We start from the raw sequence: 17,759 nt of genomic DNA on the forward strand, positions 1-17,759 counted from the left end.
TCTTGGCCAATATTTATCCCTCAGCCAACATCACTAAAACAGATTATCTAGCCATTATCACAAATTTGTTTGTGGGACCTTGCTCTGGGTAAATTACGTGCTGTATTTCCTAAATTACAACCGTGACTGCACTTCCAAACTTCATTGACTCTACAGCATTTTGGGATATCCTGAGACTGTGGAAGCTGCAGAAAATGTAAGTTCTTCCTTTTTCCACATATCGGTGGATGACCAGAACAGGTAAGTCACTTTTCTGTCTGCAGCTTGAGTTAGACCTGGGATTTCATCCTTCCCTCCCTCAACAAAAACTTTTCTTACCTGCCGCATTTTAGTCCCCGACATAGATCCGCTGTGGTCTATCACAAAGATAACACTTTTAGGAATTCTGGGTAGATTAGCAGGTGCAAAATGATGCACAAAATATCCATTTACAATCTGAAAAAGTAAATCAAAAATCATCAGAATAAAGAAACCTATGAGGCTTCTATTTTAAGTATAATTTTCAATTACCTGAACACTACCAGCAGACAGGTCTCTATTGACATCATACTGAATGATGAAGTCTCCGTCCAGAATCGTTTCATGGCTATCAGGAGACTTGTGCTGTTGCTCAAGCGTTGGTTTGAAGGAAACATGTGCCTGAATGAAGCAGTGACTTAATGTTAATTTTTAGAGTTATCGTTTAGGTAAAGCTTTTTTAAAAAAAACAAAGATATGTACAAAGCCACCTACCCTTGTTGCAGTAAGAGTCTTTTGCACAATTGAAGTCAGATTATTTATTAGGAACTTTGCATCAACATTCAGAAAAGCAATGCCTTGCGGTTCAAAAACATGTACATCAATCTGAAAACAGTAATTCAAAATGTAAGAGAATTTATTTATTTATTGTCAAATGAGAAAATCAAACACAGCCACAATTAAAATGTACTAGTAATGTAGCTACTTTAGAAATGTACCTGGAAATGTTTGACAAGCTGCTGGGGTTTAACTCTGATGTTCATCTCATATTTCCCCAGGTTACGTTTTAATAATTCTTCATAAGTTAGTTCAAATGTGACTTTTTTGGTTGGTCCAATATTTACTGACACTTTAAACTTCTCCATTTTTCTTCCAGACGCTCTTTGGAAATCAGAAAAAATTACAAGTCAAAATATTATTGTCACATGCACGGAAGATAATGGACATCCAAGTGATATTCTGAGGAAAAAGTTCTCATTTTCTTCCTATCATCTGTTCCTGTCCCACTGTGAGGTTTAATTAATAATGATGAGGGCTGCATAAAGAATTTTGAAACTTGTGGGCAGCAAAAAAAAAAGACATGTATTTATATAATGTTATGAACACAGGACTTTGTGACATGATTATTTTTTAAAGTTTCAGACTGAGTCCAATAAGTCAGGTGACCTCATCCACTCTGCTTAAGAACAAGACAGAAATCTTGGTTACCAGGACAACAGAAAACAAAAAACAAAGACTTTTTTGAAAAACAGACTGCAGGAGTAATACCGGAAGACACTCCCAGACTTTTGGAACATAAAGAAGCAGTCAGTGATTCTGAGGATGCAAATACACCAGGCAGCCGTTTACACCTGGGAACAATAGAAGGCCTGAGTCCAGATAAATATATCAGATTTTCTTAACACAGATTGTAAGAAAGGTTGTAAGAAAGGAAACCAGCTGTGGCAGCCTCAGAACGGGCTGTATAGAAGACCAGCAGTGGCAGCCTCAGAACAGGCTGTACAGAAGAACAGCAGTGGCAGCCTCAGAACAGGCTGTACAGAAGAACAGCAGTGGCAACCTCAAAACAGGCTGTAGAGAAGACCAGCAGAGGCAGCCTCAGAACAGGTTACACAGAAGACCAGCAGAAGAAGCCTCAGAGCAGGCTGTAAGAAGGGAAGACAACCAGCAGTGGCGGCCTAAAGGGAGAGAGAGTGAGGAAACACCTGCTCTCAGAAAATACTGATACAGCGAAAGGCTGCGAAGACTTGAACTTGTTTTGAAAGTTGAGGTTTTGGAGAAGTAAAAGCCCAACAGGATCACCAGGAATCGACTCATTCATGTATGTTCAGGTCAAAAGTGCTCGGAGAAGTGAGCGAAGAAGGCATTGACTTTGAGAAAGGTCTGGGAGATTTAAACCATTGCAACTGGGAGGAGTTTGGGACTTTTAACTGGAAAGATTTCGCTATCAAGAAAGACTATGTAACGTATAAGTGTGGTGTGAGATTTTCAAGCATCTTAATAAGGAAAGAAAATACATTTCTTTGCAATTTGGGATAACAAACTACTTAGTTAATGAGGATTTCTTTTAGTTTAATTGTTAATATAAAAGTATTGCTGAAAACAGAGACATTTTGTTGAAGCTTTTGGTCTTGCACTCATCAGGACAATTCGCAAGAATACCAATGTAAGGGAAGCAACCAATTTATACTATACGAGAAGAGACTGCTGATTGGTTGGCAAATGGACTCTGATTGGGCCCTGTGTGTTAATATATGCAGCTTCCAATATGCGCAAATGCATCACACTGTGAGCCCGAATGACAATCTTAAATTGGTTGTCAGCGTAATTCTTAGCACACCAAGGATTATTTAGCAGATGTTGTCCAATCGCGGAATCACATCTAATGTTGGACACTGTGTTTTGAGTTTTGCAAGCACGGGCTGGTTGGGTACAGCCTTGGGTACCTTGCCCGTTGCGAACAGCAGAAGGGACATGTTGTTTGATACGATCCGCCAGTCTTTGGGACGTATGGCCTATATACCTACATATATTAATACATAGGGCCCTGTTCTTTGCAGACAGAAAGAACATGTACAAACATTGCGCCTGTTTCAGCTAAATAAAATAAGTGCCAGCCATTCGCTGGTTCATTCCTCAGGGCAATGCCTTGACCAATCAGAGTCAAGCTGCCTGGATTAAATTTCAAACAAAGCTTGGCAGTTAATTGTCAGTCACCATAAACTGGTGCATTCTCCATGGCAATGCCTCTACCAATCAGAGTCCACTTGCCAATCATCACTCTCTTCTCATATGGTATAAATTTGTTGCTTCTGTTGCATTGGTATTCTTGCAAATTGTCCTGATGAGTGCAAGATGAAAAGCTTTGATAAAATATCTCTGTTTTCAGCAATACTCAAGTTCTGTACTACCAAATGACTTTAATAAAAGTCTTAAAACATGAAATCTTGTTGTGTAATTCTTTAAATTAGTCTGGGGGTTCATATCTTGTATTTTTAATGTAATGGTCTCACTGAGGTCGTAACGATAGCGCCTTTCACAACCTCAGACCATCTCAGCCACTGAATTACTTTTGAATTGTAGTCACTGTTGTAAGGAAAGGCAACAGCCAATTTGCATATAACAAGATCCAACAAACAGCAATGAAATAAATGACCAGATAATCTGTTTTAGATGTTGGTTGAAGGAACTAACTCAAACGGATAGAAGAAAATAATTTCAAGGTACAATTTAATCTCAGTTTATGGTATATGAATTACTCAAGAAGGTCACAAACTTGTGGTCACTCCACTCTATCTATTATTCTATATGTTATCAGAGCTCAATAAAAAAAACTTACATCTATATAGCACTTTTCATGAGCACCAGATGTCTCAAAGCACTTTACAGTCAATGAAGTACTTTTGAAGTATAGTCACTGTTGTAATGCAGGAAATGTAGCAGCCAATTTTTCACAGAGCAAACTCCCAAAGACAGCAATGTGGTAATGACAGGTAATCTGTTTTTTGTGATTTTTTTGAGGGATAAGTATTGGCAAGGGTTAATTCCTCTGCTCCGAAATAATTTCATGGGATCCTTTATCTCCAAAAAGCAGGCAGATGGGGCTGCAGTGTAACGTCTCATCTAAAAGACAATGCCTCTGACGCTGCAGCACACTTTCAGTACTATACTGGAACATCAACCTTGGTTTTTGCACTCAAGTTCTGGAATGGGGCTTGAATATAGAACCTAGTGATATAGAAGCAGGAGTGCAACTAACTGAGCCACAATGAAAACACTTGCATCAATCATAAGAATTGTATCAAATAGCACTACTTTAGCTATTGAAATGTCTCAGCAGAAGTTTCAACCTGAATTAGTTATTTGATCTGGGCATTATTCGTGCTGCCAGCAGCATGGACAAGTTAATTTTTCCAAAAGAAAGTATTTCTACTGAACCCTTGCATCTTGCGTGCCAGAATTTCGAGAAATGGTGAGCAGGATGTGCTGTCCCCAAATCAATATATAAATGATGACCTCACCTATTTTAGATGAGTGCTTCCTTTGCACGTTTTCCCTTTTCCCAGAAATGGGTGTGATGCACAAAGTGGGTAGAGGATTATGGATTTCTGCCAGCTTTTCCAAGTGGATTTGCCTGAGTTACAACTTCAGGTTGGTTGAACCCAATCAGTAAAACAATGCTATCCAGTATGAACACCATACTTGCCAGGAGCTTTTTAATTGGGTGGAGTGTTTCTGTGATCCTGCACTACCAGCCGAGAATCTCTGGGCTTGATTTTACCAGCCCTCTAGGGACAGGCTGGGAGGCGGGGGGCACAAAATGGTGAGGGAACCGTGGGGGGCAGTGTGCCCATCGCCTTTCCACAGCCATGGCATTTAGCAGTGGCAGTGAGATGAAGGACAGCTCTCCCGCCCAGAGGCCAACTGTGTTACTTAAGTGGCCAATTAAGGAGCTCTTCCTGCCACCGCTGGTATTTTACCAGTAGCAGGTGGACCTTCCGTCACATGGGGAGACTGCCTGGTGAATCCTGTTGGCCTCCCTGTGGGCTCAGGGGGCGGGGTGCTTTTCTAATTGGGCACTCTGTGGCGCAAGGAAGGAACCAATCCACCCCCCCCCCCCCCGCCCCAATGGCAACAGCAACCCCGCCCTCATCAACACACTCCCATCCCAAACCGTCCCCCTTACCAGGGCCTGCCTGACTGGCCCCAACCCCACTCACTTTGTTGCAAGGGTGGCGTTCTCTCAGCTGGATGTATTCCCTGCAGTGGTCACCCACTCCCAGTGGCACTGCTGAGACTGAAGAGGTGCCAGACCTCCGTTTGGCTAGCAACTCTTGGTGGTGGGCTGTTGTCCTGGAAATGGGCGAGGCAGTGTTGCCCGCGGCTTTGGGCCTGTCGTCGGGCCCCCCACTGCCTGATAAATTTTAGCTTTCTGTGCGCAGACATCCAGTGTAGGAGATAGGGCTACAATAGTGTAACCCTAATTTCTGATACTTTAATCTAGCTAGTTTCCTGCTGGGAGTTTAGAACAGCAGAATTACCGTATTGGACTGGTTTGGGAAGTGGTGATGATAAATGGACACGGTCTGTTTATTGGGATTGCGAGGAGGGGCATGACCCACTGGAGTTTCATCTATCCATTCACGTTTCTCTGCAGTTTATACTGACATGGACAATATCCCAAGGGGTTTCACTCATCAGATAGTGTGGGGAGTAAACTAATGAAAAATGGAGGTCATCAGTTAAAGGTATGAACTTGTTCTTACTTTACAAGCCCTGCAGTCTGTCCCCGTGAAACTGCTTGTTGGTACTGTTGCTGAGCAACTTCTTTCTCTTTCACAGCTCCCACATATGTCACTCCATCTAGAGTCCTACAGAAAGAGAAATCACATGGATGGTATAACAGGAACCTGATTCATTCATCTTCTCCTCTCATACATCTTCCATTCTTTCTTCTTTGAACCCACTATTCTTAATTCCATTCATGCTGTTCAAGGAGGGATATACACAATAATTTAATAGATATTAATTATTTTAACACATATTTATGCACTTAGCAGGAAGATCTTGAACAACTGTACAAGGGCCATGGATGCAGAAAAATGAGTGGAGGATGTCTAGAAAACAGAGTTCAGGACATCTCTGAGACAAAGAGATTAGAAGAAGGATGCCAGGCACTAGGCGGGAGCAAAGAAGAAAAAATTCAGAGAAGGGTAAATCCCAGAGATATAGGGGTTGCAGATACCTTGAAGACATGTAACAACTTGAAAGAAGAAAGATGATCTTAAGAGCACAGAAAAGTCAGGGAGGAGATAAGAACAGGATCTTGGAGGCATAGAGCAGGGAAAAATCGAAACCATGGAAGAGACAATCTCAGGAGCATGGAATGTGCAGCAGTAGGAGTCCTCATCAATTGCAAACCTCCAGAAATAACCTACAGAGAGAGAGAAATGGAGAGATAAATGATCCAGTCTGGACTGTTTTTTTTACAAGATTCAAATAAATTATAAAGTGTCAATTCTTATGAAAGAAACTAAATCTTGTTACATCATGTAGCATTTCATCCAGAAGGTATAATGCAAACGAAGATTACATTTTTTGCAAAGATTATTGTGAAGTAGAGACATTCAATAATTCTATTCCATGGCCGAACTCAACTTTGTAGCATTTGTCATTCCATCATCAAATTTTTACAAATGATATGTAAAATAGATAAAAATTTTGAAAGTTAAAAAGGGGCATACAAAGAAAAACTAGCCAATAAATTATCAAATGCCAACAAATAATTTTGTAATAATTGCTATCAGTTGGCCAAATAGAAGATTGCTGGAATTGTTTGTAATTTCTTGCAGAGAAATGGACAATATTATGGCTATGTATTGGTATTCTCCTGCTGAATCTGAAATGGTAACATTTTTTCAGAATTGTTAAGTAAACTGTTTTCGTTCCCAGTTCACAAAACCAATTTTCTCTCCCAGACAGTTTGTGCCGAAAAACATAAAATCAGAGGTACAAACATCACAGCAACTTCAAATAGACCCATTGAATTCTAAAATGTTTATTCGGGAGTAGACTTGGGGAGTGCTATTATGTGTATTTAACTGCACAAGCAGACTTAAAAGGATATGGTGAACATCTGGCTGGACCACTTAAAACTATCAGGTCCTGCTCTCGACTACTAAAACTGCTAACTGTTACAGGAGCATCGTGAAATGCAAAGATAACCCACAGACTTCTCTACTGCAAACCATCTTCTTGAACCCTCTGCCCTGTCCCCTCGTCTCTCACCTCCAACAATAAGTGCGAGTAGCTCATGGGCTTCTTTGCCATTAAGATCGAGACCATCCGACCAGCAGCCTCTGCTACTTCCCTCCCTTCCACTAGCCCACCTGGCCAAACTTCCTCCAACGCTCCCATTGTCCTAGCCCTGAACTTGCATCTTTCTCTTCTATCTCTCCTATCTCCCCTCATGCCCTCTATGAACTCATCTTGTCCATGAGACCCACCTCCTGCTCCCTCTGACCCTATTCCCACTAAACTTATCTTTCTCTGGCTTCTCTCCTATCTCCCTTCATGCCCTCTTTGAGCTCTTCTTGTCCATGAGATGCACCTCCTGCTCCCATGATCCTATTCCCACTAAACCGCTGACCACCCAACTTCCCCTCCTGGTGCCCATGTTAGCCGATACTGTTAATGGTTCTCCCTCTTTGGGTGTTGTGCCGCTCTCCTTTAAATCTGCTGTCATTATCTCTCTCCTCAAAACACCAACACTTGACCCTACTGTATTTGCGAACAACTGCCCCATCTCCAACCTCCTTTTCCTCTCCAAATCCTTGTCACCTCCCAAATCCATTCCCATCTTTCCCTAATTTGACTCAGTACTATAGCTGATACTCACATGCTGAAGTTGGTAATGAAGGCTGTTTTGGGTAGTTCCATTTCAAAGAAAGCTTCCTTCGACACATTTGCTCGATTTACCACTCGGCTGATTATCACATTGTGAGCAAATCGAGATGTAACTCGGCAATCAATCTTCATAAAATAGATTTCAAGCTCCCTCACAGGCTGAAGGAAATTAAGGCGTAATATTTCAATGAGGAGTGATTGATGCAAGAAACATAAATAACTAGAAAGATTCATCTTGAATCAAGTCAGCGCTGTATGTCGTTCTCGTAGAACATTAACGACAAAGCATCTTTTTTTACTCTAACTGGTCATGATATTCAACTGGTTTCCTCTGAAATACATTTTACAAAATCACAGCCCCAATAAATCATCAAAACAAAGCCAATCAAACTATTGTGCAGAGAAAGAAGATAATTTAACAGAACTGATAAAAATCACCCACCATATTAAAAATAAACACAATTTATTACTGAAATAAATAGTATAGGAAAAATCAAACCTACTTTTTTGCCATGCTCCTCGGTGCTTCTTTTCTGTTGCCAGACAAAAAAAGGACCAACACATCAATGTTATAAAATGATTTTTTATACACACAAAGTACACAAGCAAATGGAATTGCATAAGAAATTAAATTAAATTCCAAAGAAGATGTTTGATACATCTAAAATAAAATATCAACACTGTAAAGTTATCCTCTCGCTTTTGGGAAATAAAATGTACAACAGCTCTCGATACAACCCCTCAGGATGCAGCAAGAGTTTATTAGCAGCTCTTGCACTTTGTGAGTAAAGAAACTAAATGTAAAATGTAATCTGATTGATTTGAAATAACGATCATAAATATATATGATAGTCTTGCATTTGGCAACATAATTTTGTGAATTATGATTGGAAACTGTGAACAAGGATTCACAAGTTGAGTTGTACCTCATGAATTCTTGATGCTCATGTACCACATTCTAAATATTGTTACGACCGGGTGAGAAATGTGTCTCGGGGTCTTTTGCTGTCTTTACCTGGTCTTATTGCAACAGGGTTTAATTTTAAACACACTGGGCTGGATTTTAGCTTAGGCAGACGGGAATTCGCCACTGATGTTGAAGTCGGTGGTGAACCCGCTTCCGCCCAGCCTGGGGATCCGTCCCGCATTTTACAGGTCCCCGGGCTTTAACTTTCCCGAGGCGGGACTTCCACCCACTTGAGGAAGTCCCGCCTCATTGAGCTGCCAGCCAATCAGCAGGCCGGCAGCTCTTAGTCCCAGCAGCACCAGCGGGAGCAGTGGCCACTGCTGGGACTGCAGCCCAGCCGGCAACATGGAGCCAGGAGGGAAGGTAAGTTGGGCATGCCTCCCCAGGGAGATCAGTCGTGCTCTGATGAGATTAGGGTCGGCATTTGGGGGGAGGGGGGTCGCCTTTGTCCCGGGGGTGGGTTGGGGGGGGGCGGCCCTCAATCGAGCACCCTGTACCCGACTGACATGGCACCCCACCCCCAGCGTGCGGAAAGGCTGGCAGCTATCGCTGGGTGGCTTTTCACGTCCCCAGCATGCCTGCTTGCCACAGGTAAAAACTCGCGGATGCGGGCGAGGGTCCTTAAGTGGCTGTTAAGTGGCCACATAAAGGCCTTGATTGGCCTCGGGCGGGCCGGCCATTTTGCCCCCCTGCCCGACCACTGTAAAGTTGACCGGAGGCAGGAGCGGGGCGGGTAGGCCTCCCGGAGCCTCCCGCTCAATTTTACGCTGCCCCCACGCCACCTTCCGACCCGCTGGGGGGGTTGCGTAAAATTCAGCCCACTGTGTTTTGAGCTCCCCTTTTGTGAATCCTTGTTCACAGTTTCCAATCATAAGGCAAGAAATGAGCACAAAGAAGCTTTCTTTGGTTTAAAGCAGAAAGATGAAATTTATTAAACCTTAAATTTAAACTCTAATCCGGTTAATTCCTACGGATATTTGACGCGCCCACACGAGCATGCTCTCGCGATGCACACCTGCAAATAGGGACAGAAAAGGGCAGAAGATAAGTAGAATAGGTTGAGGCAATCTCTTTTTACTGTGCTTTGAGCTCGCTGTAGGCCTTGATTGAAGAGATGGTCTTGTGTTTCGTTGGGGCCCAGTGTTCCTTTTAAACCTTGTTCACATAGGAGACTTTTTCTCTCTTTGAGTTTACGCGTTTTCAATGGTTTCCGAAGATGGTGAGAGCGAGATGAGGGCTGACAGACAGGAGAGGAGGTAATTCTTGCTTCAGTTCCAGGAGAGATCGTCACTCCATGAGCACATGGCTTTGTCTGAGTTTAAATTCTTTGTTGGAAGTTCAAATTCTCTGCAACAGCCAGTTCGTCATTGACTAAAACAGGTCTTACCATTTCTTCTGTTTACTGGGGAAGCAACCACTGGTCCCCATTGTTCCAACACTGCTCGTACTATACAAATATCCTTCCAGCCAGGGGCTTGCAATTTTATGTTTTAATGTTCAAGTGGCGAAATAATGCCTCAGTCTTGGCAGGTAGGGGTGGGGGGTGGGGGGGGGGGGTCAGGGGGAGGTGTTGCCTGACACCTCTACACCCAGAGAAATGAAAAGCGATTTGAAGAAAAACGGCACATTTCATTACATAGTTTGAGAGAAATATAAGATACAGAAAGAAAAACCACACATTTCTCTCATTCATTTCCATTCATTCACCAATCTTGAATCTCATTAAAAATGGTCTGTTCGGGTGCCAGGGCTGCTTTAATTTTCTCTTTTTTCCTCAGGAGAGTTAGTAGGGGGTGGGTCTATCCTGAACCCCCTGATTCCTGCAAAGACTTTTAGCTTCAGGTGATGGGTGGTTCCCTTTTCCTCTTGACTGTGGGTGGGGGGTGTCTGTTAATCTCCCTTTTGTTCTCTGGGACACTCCTACCTGCAGGTATTTGTGCAGACTTAACAGCATTCTCCTGTGACACTTCGACTAGGTGAGACATCTCCCTCATGGTTTCTGTGCCCCCTAGAAGTCTCTCTTTATCTGCAGGTTCCTGTAAATGCACTTACATAGGAGGATGTGGGGTCTAACTTTTCAAATTTTTCTGGGTTGACCAGACAGTAGGGGTTTTCATCCGGGATTCTTCCCGGTCTTCCTTTAACCTGCCCTCTTGGTCACTTTTTCCCCTTCTATAGAACATAGAACATAGAACAGTACAGCACAGTACAGGCCCTTCGGCCCATGATGTTGTGCCGAACATTTAACCTACTCTAATATCAAACTAACTACCTACCCTTCATTCTACCATCATCCATGTACCTATCCAAGAGTCGCTTAAATGCCCCTAATGTATCTGCTTCTAGTACCACCGCTGGCAGCGCATTCCATGCACCCACCACTCTCTGTGTAAAGAACCTACCTCTGACATCTCCCCGAAACCTTCCTCCAATCACCTTAAAATTATGCCCCCTGGTGATAGCCCTTTTGCACCCTGGGAAAAAGTCTCTGACTATCCACTCTATCTATGCCTCTCATCATCTTGCACCCCTCTATCAAGTCACCTCTCATCCTTCTACGCTCCAATGAGAAAAGCCCTAGCTCCCTCAATCGTTCTTCGTAGGACATGCCCTCCAGTCCAGGCAGCATCCTGGTAAATCTCCTCTGCACCCTCTCTAAAACTTCCACATCCTTTCTATAATGAGGCGACCAGAACTGAACACAATATTCCAAGTGTGGTCGAACCAGGGCCTTATAGAGCTGCAGCATAACCTCGCGGCTCTTAAACTCAATTCCCCTGTTAATGAAAGCCAACACACCATACGCCTTCTTAACAACCCTATCAACTTGGGTGGCAGCTTTGAGCGATCTATGGACATGGTCCCCAAGATCCCTCTGTTCCTCCACACTACCAAGAATCCTGTCTTTAAGCCTGTATTCTGCATTCAAATTCGACCTTCCAAAATGAATCACTTCACACTTTTCCAGGTTGAACTCCATCTGCCACTTCTCAGCCCAGCTCTGCATCCTGTCAATGTCCCGTTGCAACCTAGAACAGCCTTCCACACTATCCACAACGCCAGCAACCTTCGTGTCATCGGCAAACTTGCTAACCCAGCCTTCCACATCCTCATCCAAGTCATTTATAAAAATCACAAAGAGGAGGTCCCAGAACAGATCCTTGTGGAACACCACTGGTCACCGAGCTCCATGCTGAATACTTTCCATCTATTACCACCCTCTGACTTCTATGGGCCAGCCAATTTTGTATCCAGACAGCCAGCTTTCCCTGAATCCCATGGCTCATTACTTTCTGAATGAGCCTACCATGGGGAACCTTATCAAACGCTGTCAACTGACTAACCTTCCTCACAGACTCGCTACACTCTTTATCTACCTGTTCAACAGCTACCCCAATCACTGATCCGTGTCTCCGGTTCCCATGTGCCTGGCACATGTGGCAACTCCTGCAGTACTCCTCTTTGTGGCGTTTTGGCCAGTCAAACTGCTGACTTATGCGAGCTTTGGTCTTTCGTATACCGGCATGTACAGCCACTGTAGTCTCGTGGGCCTTTCTTAATATTTCACCCCGGTACCTCTGTGGCACCACTCACTGGTGAACTACTGTCCACTCCTTGCCCTCGGGTCTGTGAGGAGAACTCCATTTCCTCATCAGTTCCGCAATCAGAACTCCCTCTGCTTCACTTTCAGACTGGGCAGCCTGTGCTAACTCTCACAATACTGTGTCGCCTCGCTGAGCCTCAGCTAGGGAAAATCTATTTAATTCATTCCCTGGGTCTCCTAACTTTCCAAAGAAAGTCTCGGACAGGCAGACCTCATGGTCATTTGCCTGCAGTGCTAATTCAGTCTCCTCTGGGAGAGCTGGTTTGATTAGGGTCTGACTCACTACACATTCAGGGACTCTGCAAGGGTCCGTCTCCTGCTGCTGCCCTGTCTCTCTGACCTCCTGCGGTCTTTCTTTCACTACTGGGGGGGCTACCACCTTCACCCCTGCTAGATCATTACCTAGAAGCAAGTCAACCCCGTCCACAGGCAAACTACGGTCACCGTTCCCGAAACTAGGTCGCACTCCAGGTGCCCCTGGTGTACAGGTCGAGACATACACTGCCCTCCAATACCATTCACTACCATTTTGGTGTTGACTGCACTCTGGTCAGGCCTTTTCCCAGTAAAAGGGATCTGGTGGCCCCTGTGTACCTGACAATCACTATGGGCTTGCTTGCCCCACTCGAGGGGTATGGGGTTACTTTCCCTTCAAATACAAAACCTTGATAACCTTCAGAAATCAAATTAACTTTTCCTGCACTGGCCGTAGTAAGCTTCCTGGGTTGCACTCTTACTGCAGTTAAAGCCACAGCTTATTCTGTGTTTTCCATCAGGCTCTCATCTGCACTGAGCAGGTGTGCCCTGATTACCCTACTGATTTCCCCTTTAGTTTCCAGCAGTCAGCTTTTAACTGCCCTGCCTTATTACAATGGAAGCACACAGGTCTCCGGGTCTCACTCTTGCTCACAACACCTTCCTTTTTGGCTGGAGGAGGGCCCCCTGTGTTTCCTGCTTTTCTTTCTCTCCCAGGACTGCCTGGACAGATATCACCTTCCCACCCTTTGTCCTGTTCGGATTTGTGGGGGTGATTAGGAAAGGTTCTCCCCTGGGAAACCGACATAAATCAATGCAAACTCATTGGCCAGAATGGCTGCCTGCTGAGCTCCCTGAACCTGCTGCTCCTCTACATGGGTTTTTATTGAGAATGGGAGAGAGTTTTTAAATTCCTCTAACAGGATTACTTCTCTGAGAGTCTCATAGCTGAGTTGCATTTTAAAAGCCCTCAGCCACTGGTCAAAAGCCAGCTGCTTACTTCTTTCAAACACCAGATAAGTTTGATTAGCTTGCTTTTTGAGGGTTCTAAACTTTTGGCAATCGGGTACTAATTCATATACCCCGAGGATAGCATTTTTAGTCAGTTCATAATTTGATGAACTCTCACCTGGCAACAAGGAATAAACCTCATGGGCTTTCCGGTTAGTTTGCTTTGCAATAAAAGAGACCAGGTCTCACTCAGCTGGCTATTTTAGCTGTCTTGCCAGTTTCTCGAAGAACATGAAAAACGCTTCCACAACTTCCTCATTGAATTTTGGAATTAATTGAGCGGGTTTTAGCAATCTTGCACCCAGTCCTGAATTATGCTCCTCAATATTGGCCATGTTTTCACTAGGGTTACTCTGTCGCCCCCTAGTCACCGTAAGCTGCTTTAACTCACTTTCTTCGCATTCCTTCCAGAATATCTTTTCTCTCTCTCTCTCCTGCCTTTCATTTTCTTCATGTTCCTTTTGGAAGGCCCTCTCTTTCTCCCTCTCCTCTACTTCAAGTTTCCTTTGTTCAACTTGTATCTTTACTAACAATACCCTGTAGGGGTCCGCTTCTAACACTGCTTCTGCTTCTTCAGATTCAAGGGAAAAATAGTTGGCCACTAGTCTTAGGAGTTCAGACTTCCTAGCCTTGCCACATACAGTGATCCCACACTGCTCAGCCATTTTCCTCAGCTCCTCCATAGACAATGCTTTTAACTTATCCCAAGTTACATCCCCTTGGCTTCGGGAGCTGCTAGTTTCAGTTGCAGACATGTTAGTATTCAATCGCACACAACCACAAGAAAACCTGTACTGATATTTTGCTCTTTTTGATTGGGAACAATTTGGCTTCCCACTTCCAATGTAACACATTCGTCTGTGGGTAACAATCTGGATGCTAGCACCCAATTTCTGTTATGACCAAGTGAGAAATTCGTCTCGGGGTCTTTTGCTGTCTTTACCTGGGCTTATTGTAACAGGGTTTAATTTTAAACACATTGTGTTTTGAGCTCCCCTTTTTGTGAATCCTTGTTCACAGTTTCCAATTATGAGGCAAGAAATGAGCACAAACAAACTTTCTTTGGTTTAAAGCAGAAAGATGAAATTTATTAAACCTTAAACTTAAACTCTAATCTGGTTAACGTCTACGGATATATGACGCGCCCACGCTAGCATGCACACGTGATACACAGGTGCAAATAGGGACAGAAAAGGGCAGAAGAAAAGATAAGTAGAATAGTTTGAGGCAATCTCTTTTACTGTGCTTCGAGCTTGCTGTAGGCCTTGATTGAAGAGATGGTTTTGCATTTTGTTGGGGCCCAGTGTTCCTTTTAAACCTTGTTCACGTAGGAGACTTTTTCTCTCTTTGAGTTTACGTGTCTTCAATGGTTTCCGAAGATGGTGAGAGCGAGATGAGGGCTGACAGACAGGAGAGGAGGTAATTCTTGCTTCAGTTCCAGGAGAGATCATCACTCCACGAGCACATGGCTTTGTCTGAGTTTAAATCGTTTGTTAGAAGTTCAAATTCTCTACAACAGCCAGTTAGTCATTGACTAAAACTGGTCTGACCACTTCTTCTGTTTATTGGGGAAGCAACCACTGGTCCCCGTTGTTCCAACACTGCTCATACTATACAAATATCCTTCCAGCCAGGGGCTTGCAATTTTAAGTTTTAATGTTTAAGTGGCGAAATAATGCCTCAGTCTTGGCAGGTGGGGGTGGGGGGGGATGTTGCCTGACACCTCCAAACCCAGAGAAATGAAAAGCGATTTGAAGAAAAACGGTGCATTTCATTACAGAGAAATATAAGATACAGAATAAAAACATGCATTTCTCTCATTCATTTCCATTCATTCACCAATCTTGAATCTCATTAAAAATGGTCTGTTCGGGTGCCAAGGCTGCTTTAAATTTCTCTTTTTTCCTCAGGAGAGTTAGTAGGGGGCGGGTCTATCTTGAACTCCCTGATTCCTGCAAAGACTTTTAGCTTCAGGTGATGGGTGGTTCCCTTTTCCTCTGACTGTGGGTGGGGAGTGTCTGTTACTCTCTCCTTTGTTTTCTGGGACACTCCTACCTGCAGGTATTTGTGCAGACTTAACAGCATTCTCCTGTGACACTTCGACTCGGTGAGACATCTCCCTCATGGTTTCTGTGCCCCCTAGAAGTCTCTCTTTATCTGCAGGTTCCTGTAAATGCACTTACATAGGAGGATGTGGGGCCTAACTTTTCAAATTTTTCTGGGTTGGTTGACCAGACAGTAGGGGTTTTCATCCGGGATTCTTCCCGGTCTTCCTTTAACCTGCCCTCTTGGTCACTTTTTCCCCTTCTCTTTCTAAACTTTTGCCAGCCATGTGCCTGCCTGTTCCTTTTTGTTCTAGGCGGGGGTCCCTTACAGTTCACCAGCCCTCTGCTGGAGGGTCCTCCTAACAGGACTTAGGGGTGCAGGTTTCACTGTAGGTTGGGGTTTCCCTTCAACCTGGCACATGTGGCAACTCCTGCAGTACTCCACCACATCTTTGTTCCAACACTGCTAGTACTATACAAAGGTCCTTCCAGTCAGGGGCTTGCAACTCTAAGGTTTAATGTTCATGTGGCGAAATAATTTGAGCTTCGGTCTTGGTGGGTGGGGGTTTGCCTGACAATATATTTCACATTAAATGAACAGGAACAGTATACTATGAATTGCAATAAAGATGGTACCTGAAGCCACTAATAAAAGACTTGCCTGTACCTCAGGCTTCAATCGACTTTCTGTCTGCTATTTGAGCACAAAAGCTGGAGCACTGATTGCAGTTGAAGTACGGTGCAAAGGAACCGAGATTTACATACAAAATAAAAGCGGCCAAATAGCGTTATTTAGTGCAACTGATAATAAAATGTCCTATTGTTAAACCTGATAAACATCATAATAATTGATCCTTTCGTACAAATATCGTCCTCAGTTAGTAGCTGCATTGACAGATATTGCAAACCAAGAGCAAAGCAAAACAAGACTCACCGAATTTGAAGCAGTACACACTGTTAAAGCAAATTAGATGCTAGTGCTTATAAAACTGTAACCTAATCTGAGGATTCAATGAGGATTTATAAAATTGCACTTGGTTTACTGTCGCACGGCAGCAGTTCATTTGGAAAAGTTACTTGGATTGTTTCATTATATCATTCTTATTCGCGTTAGGGGGTAAATGGCAATTCGAAAATATTTTCAAGTCTAGTTTCAAATCAGGACTGGTGAGGACATGCTATGACTGGTATTGGTAAAAACACAGAAGTGAAGCATATAATCAAGAGCTAATCTTTTTACATTTTACTTCAGTTAACATTTTATAGTGATTAAATGAAGCACGGCAATTTTACATGCATGGTTTCGCTGCTGAATACCTTCAGGGTTCTTCCGGCCAGTTTCAGAACATTTGACAAGGAGTTCGCATAATCACGCTGCTCAAATTAAAAAAAAAATAAAAAGGTTAAATGGTAAGTCAGTGAAATAAGAAAGTTATTATAAACATTTGGTGATATAAATAGTACATTACCTGATGATGCTCTGATTCCGTTATTATGAATTCAGAAGATATTAACACTGGAATAGAAATTAGTAAAAGATAGGACAGTATTGTCTTCATTTTGGACAATGCTATGCTGGCAAACGAGCTACAAGAAACTAGGATTTATTCTGAGCTCTGTTAATAAGGAACAGAAGACACTGATCCGACTCCTACAATTGCCAAAAACTGTTGACAACAAGAGGATATATTGTAAACACTCAGCAAAACTGAAAAAAAACACAGATGTTTTTGGACAAATTGCGCAATCTGGTAAGGTCCGAAGAGTAGTCTGTATATGGAGCTCAACACTGCAATATAACTGAATTAATTATTTTAGTTACAGGCGCCCAGAGCTTGACGTCGTTCTGCCGATCCCCCTGCGTAAGCAAAGAATTTTAGGGACAGGATGTTTACTGCAAATTATGCTCAATCCTTGTGGGAAGATCGGCACGCACTTTATGCACATGCGCAATTGCAGTGCTTGTGACAAAGGGACGTGCTCGACAGCTGCCTGCATCAAAGATGGCGCGGATCTTCGCAGAGTCCTCCTAGACCTGGGTAAAGGAGCTCGGAGGACTGAGAGTGGAGGGCATCTCTTGACGGGCGCATTCTCCTTGGCAACGCGGCTGCTGGAGGGAGGCGATTAATTTTGGCAGCAGCAGTGTGTGAGCTGTTGGGTTTTTATATAAATAGTATCTAAAATTACTTTGAATTTAGATGGAACATGCACTGTGGAAAGTTTTAACTGTTAG

At 43.4% G+C, this 17,759-nt stretch overlaps 1 protein-coding gene across 2 annotated transcripts in view; it reads right to left on the minus strand.

Moving 5' to 3' along the window:
- Positions 1 to 17,426, minus strand: part of LOC137380173 (inter-alpha-trypsin inhibitor heavy chain H3-like) — a 199,673-nt gene extending 182,247 nt beyond the window's left edge. The window contains exons 1-9 of one of the 2 annotated variants that reach the window (XM_068051930.1): positions 16,996 to 17,426; positions 16,844 to 16,900; positions 8,148 to 8,177; positions 7,637 to 7,803; positions 5,505 to 5,609; positions 957 to 1,119; positions 733 to 843; positions 511 to 639; positions 319 to 435 (exon numbers count right to left, since the gene is read on the minus strand). In XM_068051930.1, the coding sequence (XP_067908031.1) occupies positions 319 to 435; positions 511 to 639; positions 733 to 843; positions 957 to 1,119; positions 5,505 to 5,609; positions 7,637 to 7,803; positions 8,148 to 8,177; positions 16,844 to 16,900; positions 16,996 to 17,085 (969 nt within the window). In that variant the 5' untranslated portion in view covers positions 17,086 to 17,426. The remainder of the gene's footprint in view (positions 1 to 318; positions 436 to 510; positions 640 to 732; positions 844 to 956; positions 1,120 to 5,504; positions 5,610 to 7,636; positions 7,804 to 8,147; positions 8,178 to 16,843; positions 16,901 to 16,995) is intronic. The other variant, XM_068051927.1, reaches the window with a different exon arrangement.
- Positions 17,427 to 17,759: the final 333 nt, after the last annotated feature.

Source organism: Heterodontus francisci, chromosome 19 (genome assembly GCF_036365525.1).
Source record: "Heterodontus francisci isolate sHetFra1 chromosome 19, sHetFra1.hap1, whole genome shotgun sequence".
NCBI lineage: Eukaryota > Metazoa > Chordata > Chondrichthyes > Heterodontiformes > Heterodontidae > Heterodontus > Heterodontus francisci.